This window comes from Catharus ustulatus, chromosome 9 (genome assembly GCF_009819885.2).
Source record: "Catharus ustulatus isolate bCatUst1 chromosome 9, bCatUst1.pri.v2, whole genome shotgun sequence".
NCBI lineage: Eukaryota > Metazoa > Chordata > Aves > Passeriformes > Turdidae > Catharus > Catharus ustulatus.
The window spans coordinates 12820034-12835696 of NC_046229.1; the positions used below are offsets into that span (position 1 = coordinate 12820034).

Genomic DNA, 15663 nt, shown 5'->3' on the forward strand with positions numbered 1-15663 from the left:
GATTCTGTGGACTTACAACCTAGCAATGATAGAAACTGAAAACTCGTTAACCAATGAAGTATCTACTACCAGACAGATATTTGCTAATTACAACATAAGAGATAAGTATAATGGCAGTCAAAAGCCTGCGTTTTCCAACTCTAAAGATAAATGTCAAATGCAAACTTCTGTATTTAGCAATTATTTTAACATACTGTTGATATTGTTTAAGTAGTTACACAGACAGTTACGCTCCACTAATGGATATATTTGCAGATAATATTTGAAGATATAACTTAACTGTAAAGGCATTTGAAATTACAGACTACCCATCTTTCTTCGGAGCTCATTTATAAGATGTAATCTTCCTCACTTTGCTTTCAAGTACATGGAAACAGCTATACTGAGAATACAGAGACTGCTGCTAAATCACTGTATTGCTGATGGCAATGTGGTGTCAAATACCACTTGCTGTCTAACTGGAGGGACTTTGCCTTATGTGATCGCTTGCTAAATCCCACAGTTATTTTCCAAAGCACTCTGGTAATGAGGCAGAGCAGTGTTTTCAGCCTGATACAGGTCAAGCCATTCACAGTTTGGAGAACTACTTGCTAGAAAGACTCATTCAGAAATGGGTATTGTCAACTGCAAACACGAGGGGACTGCACTAAACAAGGTGCCAGACAGTCACTCTTTGCAAGGGACCTGGAACCAAGCAGCACATCTAATTCCTCACCCAGATCAGCACAAAAAACTGGTTTCTGTCTGCAATCATATGGGAGAACAAAAGCAAAACCTGAAAGAGGTAATGCCGCTTTCAATTCTTTAATTTGATTGTAAGCTTGGAATTCTGATCCTGATTTTTAAAGGAATTTTACTATAAACTTGGTGCCTAAAATGCTTTTGATCTGTAAACTTTCAAAGGCATTATAAGAAGTAGAATCCAAAATGAAGCCTTTTGTATGAAATATATCTTTGCAAGTCAATTATTTTATTGTATTATTACATCTAAAAATAAAGGACATAGGGTTAATATTGTCACTTGAAATGTAGGAAAGAATAATCTCTCATTTGAAAATGGCAGGTTTTTTTTAAGATGGCAGTTCTTCTGCTGCAGTGTAATAGGCTGAGAATTACTGTGAATCAAAAAATGAAAATAATTTGTGTAACCAATGTAATGGTACTTCAGCCTAATGAAGAGTACTTCAGTTTCAGTGATGATGGGAACATGAGGAGAAACCTGCAAGGGTAGTGCATGAACCCTGCAAATTAGAGTGAGCAGCAGTTTACACATTCCAGTCACCTTGCAGTTCATGTCATTTCATCTACTCCTGCAGCTCTACACATTTAAAGGTGGCTATTTCTGAGAGTTGTGCTGTCACAAGCTATGGCTTGATAGCCATATGCCACTGAGATGACTCACAGAACATGTTTCATGCTGATGTTTTGCACTGATGATGTAATACTGTCACATGAGGATGTGTTACTGTCAATGCTATTATTGATATTTTACAGACCAGGCTGAAGCATTTTTGGTGGGAGGATATTGTCACCTCATAACCTAAACTATGTCTATCATATATATAATTCTCACTTATCAGAACAATAAAGAATTCCCATTCTGACAGTCTTGCTGGCCAGTATTTGCAATTTCTCATGAGTTGTATATACAGTAAGTGACAAAAATAATTTTAAGTGGCTTAATCTCAAGAGAAAAAACATGCCACATCCCCCATTTCCCTGGTGTAGTCCCTCCTTGTAGTTCAACAGCCTTTATAATAATTTGTAGCTTGTGTTGCATTCAGAAGGGAAACACACTCAGGTTATTTGAGATCAAAGATTAATACCATCTTTACTTTATAGTTCACTTCTAGAAGTTTCTCCAATACTGCTTTCTCACTATTAACAGCTGATCATACCATAGTTACTTTGGAAGAAATTCAGAATGCACGTTGGTTGCTTATGTATCATGTGGGAATTGTGCATTTGGACACTGTGCATTTGGACACTGAAGAGCTGTTCCTCACAAAACCAGTATTATAGCAGAGAATGGCATGGGTTGGAGCAGACCTTAAAGATCATTTTGCTCCAAACCCCCAGCAGGTAGGGATATGTTCCACTAGACCAGGTTGCTCAAAGCCCCATCCAACCTGGCCTTGAACACTTCCAGGGATGAGTCATCTATAACTTCTCTGGAAAACATGTTCCAGTGCCTCTCTATCCTCACAGTGAAGAATTTCTTCCCAATATCTAATCAAAACCTACTGCCTTTCAGTTTAAAGCCCTTCCACCTTGCCACTCTATGTCCTTGGTGATAGTCCCTCTCCAGCTCTTGCAGCCCCTTTCATGTCCTGGGAGGTGATGTAAGGTCTCTGCAGAGACCTCTCCAGGCTGAACAACCCCGACTCTGTGTTGCTAGGAGAGGTGTTCCAGCCCTCTGAGCATCTCTGTGGACTCCTCTGGGCTCACTGCAGCAGGTCCCTGTCCCTGTGCTGGGCCCAGAGCCGGGGGCAGCTCCGGATGGGGTCTCATGAGGGCAGGGCAGAGAGGCAGAATCCGCTCCCTCAGCACTGCCCACACTGCCTCTGATGCAGCCCCGGACACGGATGGTTTCTTGGCTGCAAATGCGCATGGATGGATCATGTGGAGCTTCTCACCCACCAACAACCCCAAGTCCTTTTGCTCAGGGCTGCTCTGGATCCATTCTCCACCCAGCCTGTACTGTGGTTGTGACTGCCCTGATGCAGGAGCAGTACCTTGTACTTGGCTCTGAACTTTGTTAGGCTCTCGTGGCCTCACATCTCAAGCATGTTCAGGTCCCTCTGGATGGCATCCCTTCCCTCAAGCACAGCTTGGTGGCAATTGGCAAATTACTGAGGGTGCACTTGGTCCTGCTGTCCATGTCACCAACAAAGGTGTTAAACAACACCAGTCCTCGTTTCCAACCCTGAGGAACTCCACTCGTTATGTGGGGTAGTGAATCACTTCAAGATTTCTTGGGTTCTCTGTGCTTATGTTCTAGCAACTGAAACAGCACTAGCAACATTTCTGTGACACTGTAAGTGCAACATAGATTAAAACTGAGAGCTTAGCTATATACATGTATTAAGATATACAGATAAACAGATACAAGAAGAAATGCAAACTATGGAGAATATCCATTTCAATTTGTCAATTGCTTAATTAACAGGAGAAGAATCAGTCAAGTTTTTCTGGTGATGAGTGCACAGGAGGTGAGTTTCTTTTTCAGTGTCAATTGCCATTTAATTTTAAAACCTTTGATTTCCTGTTATTTAAATAGTTACTTAGAAAGTAAAGTGAATTCAAATTATTTATATTGTGAACTTTATGCCTCAAGGGATTTTTATCATGTGAATTCTCTTTGAATGCAAATTAAAGTTTGTAAAAGACGTATCTATAATCTTTTGGTCAATGGATCAAAAATTATTAGAAAATGCTACTGTTAATCAGCATTGAATCTCATAGGTGTTTTTAGGAAATTGGCAGTTATGAATGTCTTCTTGGAAAGCACAAGGTGCTGAGAGTCTAAGAGGAATGAAAGGTTAAAGCAAAACTTTTCATGGCTAATGATTTTTTGTAAGAGATCTACAAACCACAAAATAAACCCCAAAATTGCATGAGGTGTCTTGTATGTGATTAAAACAATCACATACAAGTGTGTATCTTGTAAATGATTAACTCAAAGACATAATAAAATTTCAGCAGGGTCACATGGTGCAAGACCACCTGCTGTACTGGTATAATTAGTGCAATGACTGGGACTCAGACCAGAAGGGATTGCTTTTTCAAAAGATACACTTTCAGTTAAAGGCAAAGCTGTAATACATACCATAGTTTTGGTGAGTGTGTTGCCTTGATTTCAGCCAGGTGGCTCAGAGGAAGTTAGAACTACATTTCAGAGAGTATAAAATCTAAATGGGACGGGGACAAGATTCTATAGCATTATAATGTAATAATACACTCAGTAAACCACACTGGTTGAGGAGGCATTACATCACGTTATTACTTCAAGATGAATCTGCTTCTCTCTTTTTTCCTCTTTCTTTTTTTAAAGAGCTGATGTGTATTACAAGATCTATTTTCAGGGAAAAAATGTCTTTATTATATCTGTAATGACAACTACAAAACAGAGATTTGGAATGGAGAAAGTATATATTTTTTTACAGCAGAAAGTAAATGTAGTAAAATCAGATCCCCTTGCATGAGTGTTACACAATTTGGTGTAGGTAGTTGACATTAAAATTAGTAGCTCTTGCCACTAAAGAATTTTTATTTTCATTTTAGACTTTTCAGAAGATCTCAGGGAATCAAACATCATTTTTGTTATTGGTAAGTAGGATTCCTAATTTAACTGCTACATTTGAATATTCCCATGTTATTTAGCTTTGATTATGTGATTTATTTATTTAGTAAAATAGATTGGCTGAGAATATTTATTCTACAATGTTGGTTTAGTCTTTTGAAAGGGTGTTAGGATTTAATAACATGTAATTAACTTGGGTCTAACCATACTATCAGTAGTTGTGTAAAGCTCAGAGCAGGCAGCTCATTTGATTGTGAACATGTTCAAAACAACCTTAGTTCCTTTTTAGTTACAGTTGAATTGTGTGACTTCCCACACCAAAGATGCCTCTCTAGCATTAATTAAAATTTTACTAAATTGGATTGTAAGTTAGAGGTTTAAGATTTGGCTGAAAAATATCAGGTCTCTTCCCTTCCTTATTTGTGAAGCAACTTCTGTTAAATACAGGTTTCAATTCTGCATGTGTTCAGCATTGTGTTAAAAGGCAACAGGCTGCTCATCAGACATGATCCTCAGATTGAAGCTTTACAGATTCAGGGTTTACTTCATATTGCTTTTGGAAAACCACAGAGTAAAAGCACCATGTTAATGCCCTTTATCACATGAATGTGAGTAATATAATTAGCATAAACTTAGAGCAGTCTTTTAAAACAAATTATAACCAGAAGACTGATCTTAAAAGCTTGGTAGTAATTGCTTGGAAAGAATAATTGCTTTTGCATCGAGCAGTTTTTAGAACTGCTTTACAATCCAGAGCAGGAACATACATTTCCAAAGACCTAAGGATAGACACCAGAACATGGGAGATTTTACGTAAAACTAAATGAATTTGTGCATTGTTTTTCCTGGGGGAAAAAAGGGACTTCCAAAATTAATAATAAGTGAATAGGAGTTTTATTCAGAATTCAGGAAGCACCAAAAAACATTCCAATACCTGCAGGTTGAGAGAGATGATCCTTCCTCCCTATTCAGCACTGCTGTGGAAACATCTGGAGTACTGTGTCCAGTCTGGGCTCCCAGTAAAGGAAAAATAATGATTTAATGGAGTGATTGTGGTGCAGGACCACAAAGATGTTTGAGGAATAGGAACATCTTTCCTTTGAGGAGAGGCTGAGAGAACTGGGACTATTCAGTCTGGAGAAGGGAAAGCTCCAGAAGATTTTACCATGAAGTATAAATAATTGCCTGATGGGAGGGAATGAAGATGATGGAGCCTCAATCTTATCAGTAGGGTGACAGAAAATGAGGATGACTTAAAATGCATTAAATTTCACCTGAACACAAAACCCACGTTTTTACTATGAGTGTAGTCAAAACACTGGAACAAGCTGCCCAGAAACTGTAGAGTGTACATAGAGATGTTCAAACCTCAACCTGACAGAGTTCAGATCAACCTGCTGTAGCTGAACCTGGTGCAACATCGTTGTTTGACTAAATAATTCCAAGAAATTTCTTGCAACATAACATATTCTATTAAAAGACTGTTCTCATGTTGCGATTTTATCTCACGCTCTCTTATGCCAAATACAAGTTGCAACTCAATTGTTATGTGTTTGAAAAAGTAAAATGAGGTTACTGAAGAGTTCACTGGAGACTTTTCTTAAGAGAAGGGTGCATAACACCTAATTTTCAGTCTTTAAGCAAACTGTAATCTATGCTTACTGAAGCATCCTTTCCTGCTGTTCACTACATTGAAAAATTTTAATTCTGTGTCTCTTTCACATTATCTTATTGGGGAAAAAAAAAAAAAAAAAAGAATCTTTTGGGTTTGAACAAACAAATTTTTAAGGGAAAAAAGAGAACACATTCAAGGAATTTTGCTTTTGAAATTGTCCATGGCAAAACGTATTTTTCATTTGTCTCTGGGAATCTTTTCATCTTACAAGGAGTGAATTTAAATGTTCATTTTTATTTTTATAGGACATCTAGTAGCCATCTTGCAGCTTAGAATTGAAATCACACCTTTTTACTAATTACAGTAGTTTCACGAATACAAGCCGCACGGATTATAAGCCGCACCCCCGGTGCCTCGACAATGTTGCTGTCTTTGTCAATAGATAAGCCGCACCCCGAATATTAGCCGCACTTTCGTTCGTCGCGAGAATCCGTGCGCAGCTTTCACAAATTGGCCAATTAGTAACAGGATCGCGGCATAGCGGGATTTACTGGCTCGGGGCGGGGCCAGGCAGGCTCGGCCCGCTCATGGTTGCTGACGGGGCCGGGTGGCCCAGCTCAGCGCCACGGCTCGGCGGGGCTGGCCGGGTGGTGCTGCCGCCGCCGCCGGGCTCGCTGGCCCCCCTCTCCCGTCAGCACCGCCCCGCTGCCGCGTTCGCTCGCCCGGCTGGCAGGGCTGCCGCCGCCGGGCTCGCCGTCCGCCCCGCTGCCGCTTTCGCTCACCCCGCTGCCGCTTTCGCTCGCCCCGCTGCCGCTTTCGCTCGCCCCGCTGCCGCTTTCGCTCGCCCCGCGCCGCGCCTCGCGAGCGCCGCGCCCGCCCCGCGCCGCGCCCGCCCCGCGGCGCTTTCGCGGCTCGCGGCGGCGCTTTCGCGGCTCGCGGTTCGCGGCTCGCGGTTCGCGGCTCGCGGTTCGCGGCGGCGCTTTCGCGGCTCGCGGTTCGCGGCTCGCGGTTCGCGGTTCGCGGCTCGCGGTTCGCGGCGGCGCTTTCGCGGCTCGCGGTTCGCGGCTCGCGGTTCGCGGCTCGCGGCTCGCGGTTCGCGGCTCGCGGTTCGCGGCGGCGCTTTTGCGGCTCGCGGTTCGCGGCGGCGCTTTTGCGGCTCGCGGTTCGCGGCTCGCGGTTCGCGGCGGCGCTTTCGCGGCTCGCGGTTCGCGGCTCGCGGCTCGCGGCGGCGCTTTCGCGGCTCGCGGTTCGCGGCTCGCGGTTCGCGGCTCGCGGTTCGCGGCGGCGCTTTTGCGGCTCGCGGTTCGCGGCTCGCGGTTCGCGGCGGCGCTTTCGCGGCTCGCGGTTCGCGGCTCGCGGTTCGCGGCGGCGCTTTCGCGGCTCGCGGTTCGCGGTTCGCGGCTCGCGGCTCGCGGTTCGCGGCTCGCGGTTCGCGGCTCGCGGTTCGTGGCTCGCGGTTCGCGGCTCGCGGTTCGCGGCGGCGCTTTTGCGGCTCGCGGTTCGCGGCTCGCGGTTCGCGGCGGCGCTTTCGCGGCTCGTGGCTCGCGGTTCGCGGCTCGCGGCTCGCGGCGGCGCTTTCGCGAGCGCCGCTTTCGCTCGCCCCGCCGGCAGGGTTGCCGCCGCCGCCACCAGGCTCGCCGGCCGCCCCCTCCCGTCTGCACCGCCGCCGCGTTTCCTCGCCCTGGCCGGCACTGCAGGCCCCCGCACCGCCGGGCTCCCCCACGCTGCTGGCCCCGATTATGCTGGGCTTCCCCCGCTGCCAGGCAGCCCCACCCGCCGGCCTTCCTGCTTCTGCCATGCTCCCCTGCACTGCTAGCCCCAGTTCTCCCGGGCTCCCCCGCCATGCTGGCTCAGGCTCTGCCGCCCGCCCCCGACACTGCTGGCCCCGCCTCTGCCAGGCTTTCCCACCTCTGCCGGGGCCGGCCGGGCTCCAGCTTGGCTTGGGGCTGCCGCGGGCTCTCACTTCCGTGTTGGCAGCTTTTAGAATTTTGTTAATAGATTAGCCGCCCCGGAATATTAGCCGCACTTCCGGGTTTCCACCAAAATTTTGGTCAAATTGGTGCGGCTTGTATTCGTGAAATTACTGTATTCCTGCTCAGATTTTTTAGTTAATGCTTTCTGGGAGCAGACATAAATTGTGCCTTAATCCAAACTCAGTTTTCTTCGTTAAAAAGGTTATCATGAAAACTTTTACTAAGTCCAAACATGTTAAAAAATTATCTGGAATGATTTATACTTTTTCCTGAAATACCTCCATCTCCACTCCCCATCCTTGCACCCCTGGAAAAGTTTCTTGAAGTCTTATGAAAAGAGTGAGAGGATTTTCAGGGGTTGGTTGAGGTTTTTTGAACAACATGAGACCTCCATGGTTGCTCATTTGTCTTCTAGGAATGGAGAGAAGGAAAAACGGCCCAAATGCCAGTGGTTAAGTGCTCTGCTGCAGTGAGCAGTGCTAGAGATCTTCAGCCCATAATACCTTGACAGGAGAGAGAGCAGAGAAGTTGGTTTAGAGCAGGCTGCTGAAGGATACACAAATGGGAAAATCTGTCCTGGGCTCAGGTGTCTTTAAGGATGTTGATTCATTACATAGGTGTGTATTATTTCATGAAGAAATAATAAGATGCTTATAAAGGTGTTTTAAAGCTAGAATTCTAAAGATGTACATTTGAAGAAGTTTACAAATGAATCAAAATAAATGCACCATCTGCCATACCTGACAAACAGAGACTGTTTATGACAAAGGGAAAGAAACAAGCAGTTCTCTCCTTCACTAATTACCCTTGAAAATTTTCCAAAAAGGGAAAGAAAAAGAAATAATCTAATTAGCAGAAGTTTGCATTAGAGCTAATGTAGAAATTAATTGGAATAACAGTCAAATTGGATTAATTAAACAACAATGTCAATGTTCTATCCATATTGTAAAGAGAAAAAGTACCAGCAAATAAAAAGCATAGGACATAACAGCAGGATAATAAAAGAGGCAAAACAAAGATGAATTTGGTCAGTAAAGTAAAATTCAAGAGAAAAAAATAAAGAGGCACAAAGATAAAATTGGGTGATGCTCTAATAAATAGTCAAAACCTAAGTAATTATTGGTAGTCATTAAAAGACAAACAAAAAAACCCAAAAAACCCTATGCAATCAATTTTAACCACAATGAATGATGAAAGATCTGATTCTTAACTGCTGCAATATTCCATATTGCATCCACAAAACTGTCATACATAACACAGTTTCTGGGAGCATTACCCCTCCCTGGCCTCTGCAGGAGCTTCCGAACACATTTGGCTTTGGTTGAGGCTGAAAGTAAATCAGGAGGTTTCAGGAATCTTTCTGCACTTTGAATCAGGAACAAGCTCCCTGCTGACCTGTAAATGAGGTGTTTAAAGCTTAGCTAATATAACCGTTTTACAGAATCTTTGTTATATTCTTGCTGATGATCTAAAGCTCAGTGAGGTGATCTGAATCTCAGTGTAAGAAAGACCAGCTTTTTAGCTGACACTGAAGATGTTCTCACCATTTACACCTAGAAGTACACATTATCAGCTGCACACAGGAGCTTCTTACACACACACCAAAATTCAATAAGTAAATACATCACAAAACTCAAACTCTTTATTTGTCCTGTATGTCAGACCTTGAATGACGTAACCTAATTCAATTTATCATGAATTTAGACCTGCTTTAAGTATAAGGTTTGACCAGATGAGGTCCCTTCTAAACTAAATTATGCTACAGTACCTGTACTGCAGCTCCTTCTGCAATCAGAAAAGCATAGAATGAGCAGTACTGATAATTAAACCCCCAGTCAGTCCAAGCTAACTGTAGGTGCTGTGGAAGGCTGATTTCCCTGACTTCCCATGAAATAAACTTCACATTTTTTAAGAAGGATGAAAACTCAGTTATGTCCCAGGATATTGCATCACTGCCAACACCTACAACACATTTTTTCTAATGAAAATAATTTCTCAGAAAAAAGAAATACAAAGAAAGTGTTGTGGACTTTTGTTGTTGTTGTTGTTGTTGTTGTTAAATAATAGTACAATTCCTGTATGGTTTCACATAGACTAAAGTAATTTGTGAATAACAGATGAGGTACTACTAAGAAGCCTTCAAATGCCATATTCTGAAGTTAAGGCTTCTTTTTACTTGACTATATAATCCAAGTAGCATTGATAAAATTGCCAAACTGATTAAGTTCTCCAAAACTTTTGCTTGAATTTAGGGATAGATTGACTGGGCTTATTTTGGTTTTAATTCAGACTTCTGAGCCTCCCTTGTGCAGCTAGGTTTCCCCTGCAGGCATTTCTCCCTGATACAGGGATGATACTCATTTATGATAACAAGGTCTTGAAATTGAAACACTTTAAAATAAATGGTGGGACTGTCTTGTAAATACTACTGCTGGCATTTTATATAAATGGTCATGGTATTTTAGTATATGATAAACTTGTAAGATTTAAAATAGAGGCATCTCAGTCTGTCTGCATGACACTTTTGCTCTACCAGTATTTCTGACAGCAAAGCTGGTCCATGCATTGCTCATATTGCTTGTTCCTGGCCTTGCTCTCTCTCAGCAGCAGTCCCAGCTCCCTCTGTCATCATTAATCCGTCTGCTGGTGATGTGCTCTAGGTCAGAGTGGTACACTTGAGTCGCATGCCCAGGCTCCTCAGCCTTCCAGGTCTGGGGGAGATCCAGGCAGGAGGGAGGAGAGCTGAGACCTTTGACTGATCCAGCTGACTGCAGTTGAACAGCCAGAAGTGCTGCTTGTCCCACTCATTGAGACCACTCTTTTTCTCCCCTTCAACGACTCTCTGTGAAGCATTTCTGCAGTTAATAAATTGGGAAAAGTAACCACCTAAGTAAGCAGTGCTGCCAGAAGGTTATTTACCAGAAGATCCCCTCTCACAGGCCAGTGAATCAACATAATGGAAGGGAATAATGCACTAAGGGATTGCAGAGACGTTTTAATCTGGCCTTGGCTGCAGAAAAGCAATATAGAGAACTGCATTTAATTTCTGTGTTAGCACTCTGGTTCCACATTCTTGCTTACTATTTGTATCAAAAAGCACACAGGGACACTCAAAGAGTTCTGTTTCCAAGAATAACCTTACTGGTTAATACAATGTTCTTAATTTCTTCACCTGCAATTTTTTTATTTTTATTAAGTTTCCAAATGAGCTTTAAAGCAAGGTGTACTGCACAAAGCAATACTAGGAAAATACAAAAGCATGGTAACATTGAAGAACTGCTGGTAGTTCTGTATTGTCCTACAGGTCACATCACACTCATAATTCCTCTAGCTGCATTCTAGGCTTTAACTTTCTCTCTTCATGTCATATATAGAAATCAGAAGACAACATGATTAATCTGAATAACAAGTTCTCATGAACCAACACTTTTTTTTTTTCAAAGTATACGTAGGCAGATCACAAGATGACAGCACACATTAAAAATGACAGTGTTCATGAAGAATTCTTATGCCTTCACAACAAAAGTGGGGATATATTTTTCTACTAACAATTGAGCCATTGGGAAAACTTGGTTACCTTTTCCAATCCCTTTTCCAATGTATTTTCCATGTGATAAACAGTGTAACAAGTTACAGTGAAGTGTAAACTGAAAAAATCTTTTTGGTAGCCTTTGTCATGTTTCATATGCAGCTGTTATTCCAGATAAACTTTCTTAGTGTAATTTTTGTCTTTAGAAAAATGAATAGAATTAAGAAAAATATCCACCAGAAGAACAGGTACAACTTTCTAACACTACAAATTGATCATGGACTTTGTGGCTGCAGGATTAATTTGCTGCTAAAGTTGCTTATGTAGCAGTCTTTTAAGTATATACTATGTGCAAGAGGGAAACACCTAATTAGTAAGAAAATGCACTTTCACATCTGTTCCCACCTGAATAGCTCTATTTCAGTCATTAGGGAACTTCAGAGGGAGACAAGATAAAATTTTAATTTCAGACACATAAATTAATACTGGTGTAAAGGCCAAGTTGTGCTCAGCACTCAATGCTGAATTTCCAGGGAATTCAATCTCTTCTCAGATCGTGCCAAGCAAGAACTGTGGTTTCATTCATGGATAAGAAAGGATAAGACTTGATAAAGTGGGTTGTACACGTCTGTCAAGCACTAGGATGCTTTACTGCTCATCAGATGAATATAAATTAATACCAGTGGCCATAAAAACCTCCATTTTTAGCACACAACTTACTCAAATATTTTTTTTTTACTCTTTAAAGAGCTCAGCATGTGAATCTCTGCTCTGTTTGAGTTCTTCTATTAAAAATGGTCATTTTAATTAATGTTTTGGAGGCACACTCATTATGGTGTACACCCTGCATATTGTTCCATTCTGACAGTGTTCTCTTTTAAAATACTAACACACAAAGGTATCAGAAGCACATCAAATTTTCTAAGTATTTACTTGATAAAAACCCAAAAATGTCCTTGTATTGTTATTTCTGAAATGAGAGCTAATTTATTTTGTATATGAGGAGAAATTATGAAATTTTTCATAGGGCTCTGCATTCAGAAGAGAAGTAGTTATATAAGAAAAAGAATACAATAATCTTTATAGCTCGTTTTTTTAATACTGTATTTATACACCGAAGAAATAAGGTTAAATTACTGCTCTGTTAGCATATTCAAAGCCAAGAGACAAAATGTGTAAACAAACTTACTGCTCTAGAAAAACCCCAAAACACGCCAGAAATACAATTAATTGCCACAGATATTTAAGGAATTCATTACTTGCAATTTGCCTGTAATTTCGCTACATCTGTTTCTTTATAGCCATTCCTATTTTTCCCTTGTTTTCTTTCAACTAGTGTTTTTACAAAACAATAATGTTCTTCATATTATAGCAATAGAAAAACAACATTGGCCAGAAGATAAACCTGCAATATAGTTCTAGAAAAATTGTAACACAGGTGTACAGTAAATTCACGAATACAAGCCGCACTGACTATAAGCCGCATCTCTGAGTGTTGGCAAATATTTCGGTTTTTGTCCATAGATAAGCCGCACCCGAATATAAGCCGCTTTGTCGCTCGCAGCGAGGACCCGCGTGCAATTAGTAACAGAACCGCGGGAGGGCGGGGTTTACTGGCTGAGCTAAGGCTGTGCAGGCTCGGCCCGCTAGGGGCCGCTGACGGGGCCAGGTGGCCCAGCCCGGTGCTGCCGTTCGGGGCCGGCCACCGCTGCCACTGGGCTCGGTCACCCCGGGTCGGCGCTGCCCCGCGGTGGCAGGCAGGGACGGAGCTTCCCCTGCTCCTACAGCAGCGGCGGCGGGCGGGGACGGAGCTTTCCCGCACCCGTGGCGCCAGCGGCGGGCAGGGACGGAGTTTCCCCGCTCCTGCCGCGGTGGCGGCGGGCGGGGACAAAGCACCCCGTCGGCTCCCCGAGCCGCGGCAATGGCTGCGCGGGGCTCCCGTCGGCTCCCCGGGCCACAGCAATGGCTTGCGCGGGGCTCCTGTCGGCTCCCCGGGCCGCAGCAATGGCGGCGCGCGCTTCCCCCCCCTCCCTGGGCCGCAGCAATGGCGGCGCGCGCTTCCCCCCCCTCCCTGGGCCGCAGCAATGGCGGCGCGGGCTTCCCCCCCCCTCCCCGGGCCGCAGCAATGGCGGCGCGGGCTTCCACCCCCCTCCCCGGGCCGCAGCAATGGTGGCGCGGGCTTCCACCCCCCTCCCCGGGCCGCGGTAGGGGCGGCCCGGGTCCCCCCTCTCCTCCCCTGGGCCGCGGCAATGGCGGCGCGGGCCCCCCCCCCCATCTCTCCCCTGGGCTGTGGCAGAGGAGGAAAGAGAGCTCTCCCGCCTCTCTCCCCGCCCCCCGTGCTGCCTACAGGGAGCCAGGCTCCACCCGTGGTGCAACAGAGTAGCGATATGTAACAATCGCAAAATGCCGACTTTGCAGCTGCTCGGCTCAGCACTCTGGCAGGCACTTCTGAGGTTGTATTAGCCGCACCTGATTATTAGCCGCATTTCCGGTTTAGGAGCAAAATCTTAGTCAAATTGGTGCGGCTTGTATTCGTGAAATTACTGTAATTCTCACAGCACAGGCTGGTCATTCTTCTTGTGAAGATGAAGTAAAAGATGCAGATCACAGAAGATAAACCCCTTCCTTTGATGCTACTCCTTTATGACCCAATTTTTAGACTCAGCTACAGTATTGTAATTTCTCTGAAAATTATACACTCAGAGCAATTATTTCTTACATTGAATGCAAAAGTTAGAAGAAAGTACAAGTGAGACAGAGATGGTGCTAAGTTGGCTCTATTGTGAACATGTTATACGGAGATTTGTTTGTGGAAAGAAAAGGAAACAGGAAAGCCACATATTTTCTAGCATCTCAAATGCATGTAGCAGAGCTGTGTAGCCCTAGATGCAAGTCCCAACAGTTGATAAATAACACAGGTCACTCACTGAAAAAACTTTACTGAAAAGAGCATAGTCTCCCTCCAAGGCTATAATTACCTCCTGCTGCAATAGATCTTCTGAATAGATCCATCAAAAGCTGCAAAATTGCTGCTACACGCAGGGAGGTTTTCTCCACAAATTCACAGCAGCAATTTGCTTTCCCGCCTCTCATGGCCTGCCACCGCCATGGCGCCTTGGGGCCTCGCCTCAGCCGTGCCAGCCATGGGGCCTCAGGGCCTCGCCTCAGCCCTGCCAGCCATGGTGCCGCAGGGCCTTGCCTCAGCCATGCCACCACCATGGGGCCTCAGGGCCTCGCCTCAGCTGTGCCACCGCCATGGCGCCTCAGGGCCTCGCCTCAGCCCTGCCAGCCATGGCGCCTCAGGGCCTCGCCTCAGCCCTGCCAGCCATGGCGCCTCAGGGCCTCGCCTCAGCCGTGCCACCGCCATGGCGCCTCAGGGCCTCGCCTCAGCCCTGCCAGCCATGGCGCCTCAGGGCCTCGCCTCAGCCGTGCCACCGCCATGGCGCCTCAGGGCCTCGCCTCAGCCATGCCAGTCATGGCGCCTCAGGGCCTTGCCTCAGCCCTGCCAGCCATGGCGCCTCAGGGCCTCGCCTCAGCCGTGCCACCGCCATGGTGCTGAACTCACCGCACTGGGGCACCTGACAGGCGGCTTCCAGCAGGTTCCCTGGGCTGTCCTTGTCTCCAGCCAGGCGGAGATGGCTGCAGTGCCTCAGCAGGAGCCTGAAGAGAGAGGCCTTTGGTTTTCCGTGCCTTCAGCCTTGGAGTGGAGGGAGAAGGAGCCGCCTCCATGGCGGACCTGGGCCAGGCAGCGCCTGCACAGGCAGGGCTCTGGGCTCCAGATGGAGGCGCTTCCCGGTGAAGGAAGCAGGAGGCTGAAGGTGCCATTCCTGCCAGGAGGACACCCACAGCATCCCCGGGTCAGTGCCAGGAGGCCACCCACAGCAACACCCACAGCACCCCCTGGGTCAGTGCCAGGAGGACTCTCACAGCATCACCGGGTCAGTGCCAGGAGGACTCTCACAGCATCCCCCGGGTCAGTGCCCTTCTCCTCCTGGCCGCTCTCTCCCTGTGGGCAGGATGGGGCCACGTGTGGGTGGGAGCTCGTTGTTATTTCCCTCACAGTGGTGTCGTGAGCATCACTTCACTACCATTTGTTGCAGCTGTCAAACTGGACATGAGCTGAGCCAAATACCCTTTTCCACAGGCTGTTTCATGCTTTTCCTTCACATGCTAATGGTGTTTTAGGAACAGGTTCTCCTCTGTGAGAGATTTCACACTGTTGTGACTCCCTCAACTTCAACAC

General features: G+C 45.5%; 1 protein-coding gene across 1 annotated transcript in view; it reads left to right on the forward strand.

Moving 5' to 3' along the window:
• Positions 1–15663, forward strand: part of AK5 (adenylate kinase 5) — an 88461-nt gene that overhangs the window by 58188 nt on the left and 14610 nt on the right. Inside the window, 2 exon segments of the mRNA XM_033067788.2 lie at positions 3170–3212; positions 4285–4329. Coding sequence (XP_032923679.1) covers positions 3170–3212; positions 4285–4329 — 88 coding nt within the window.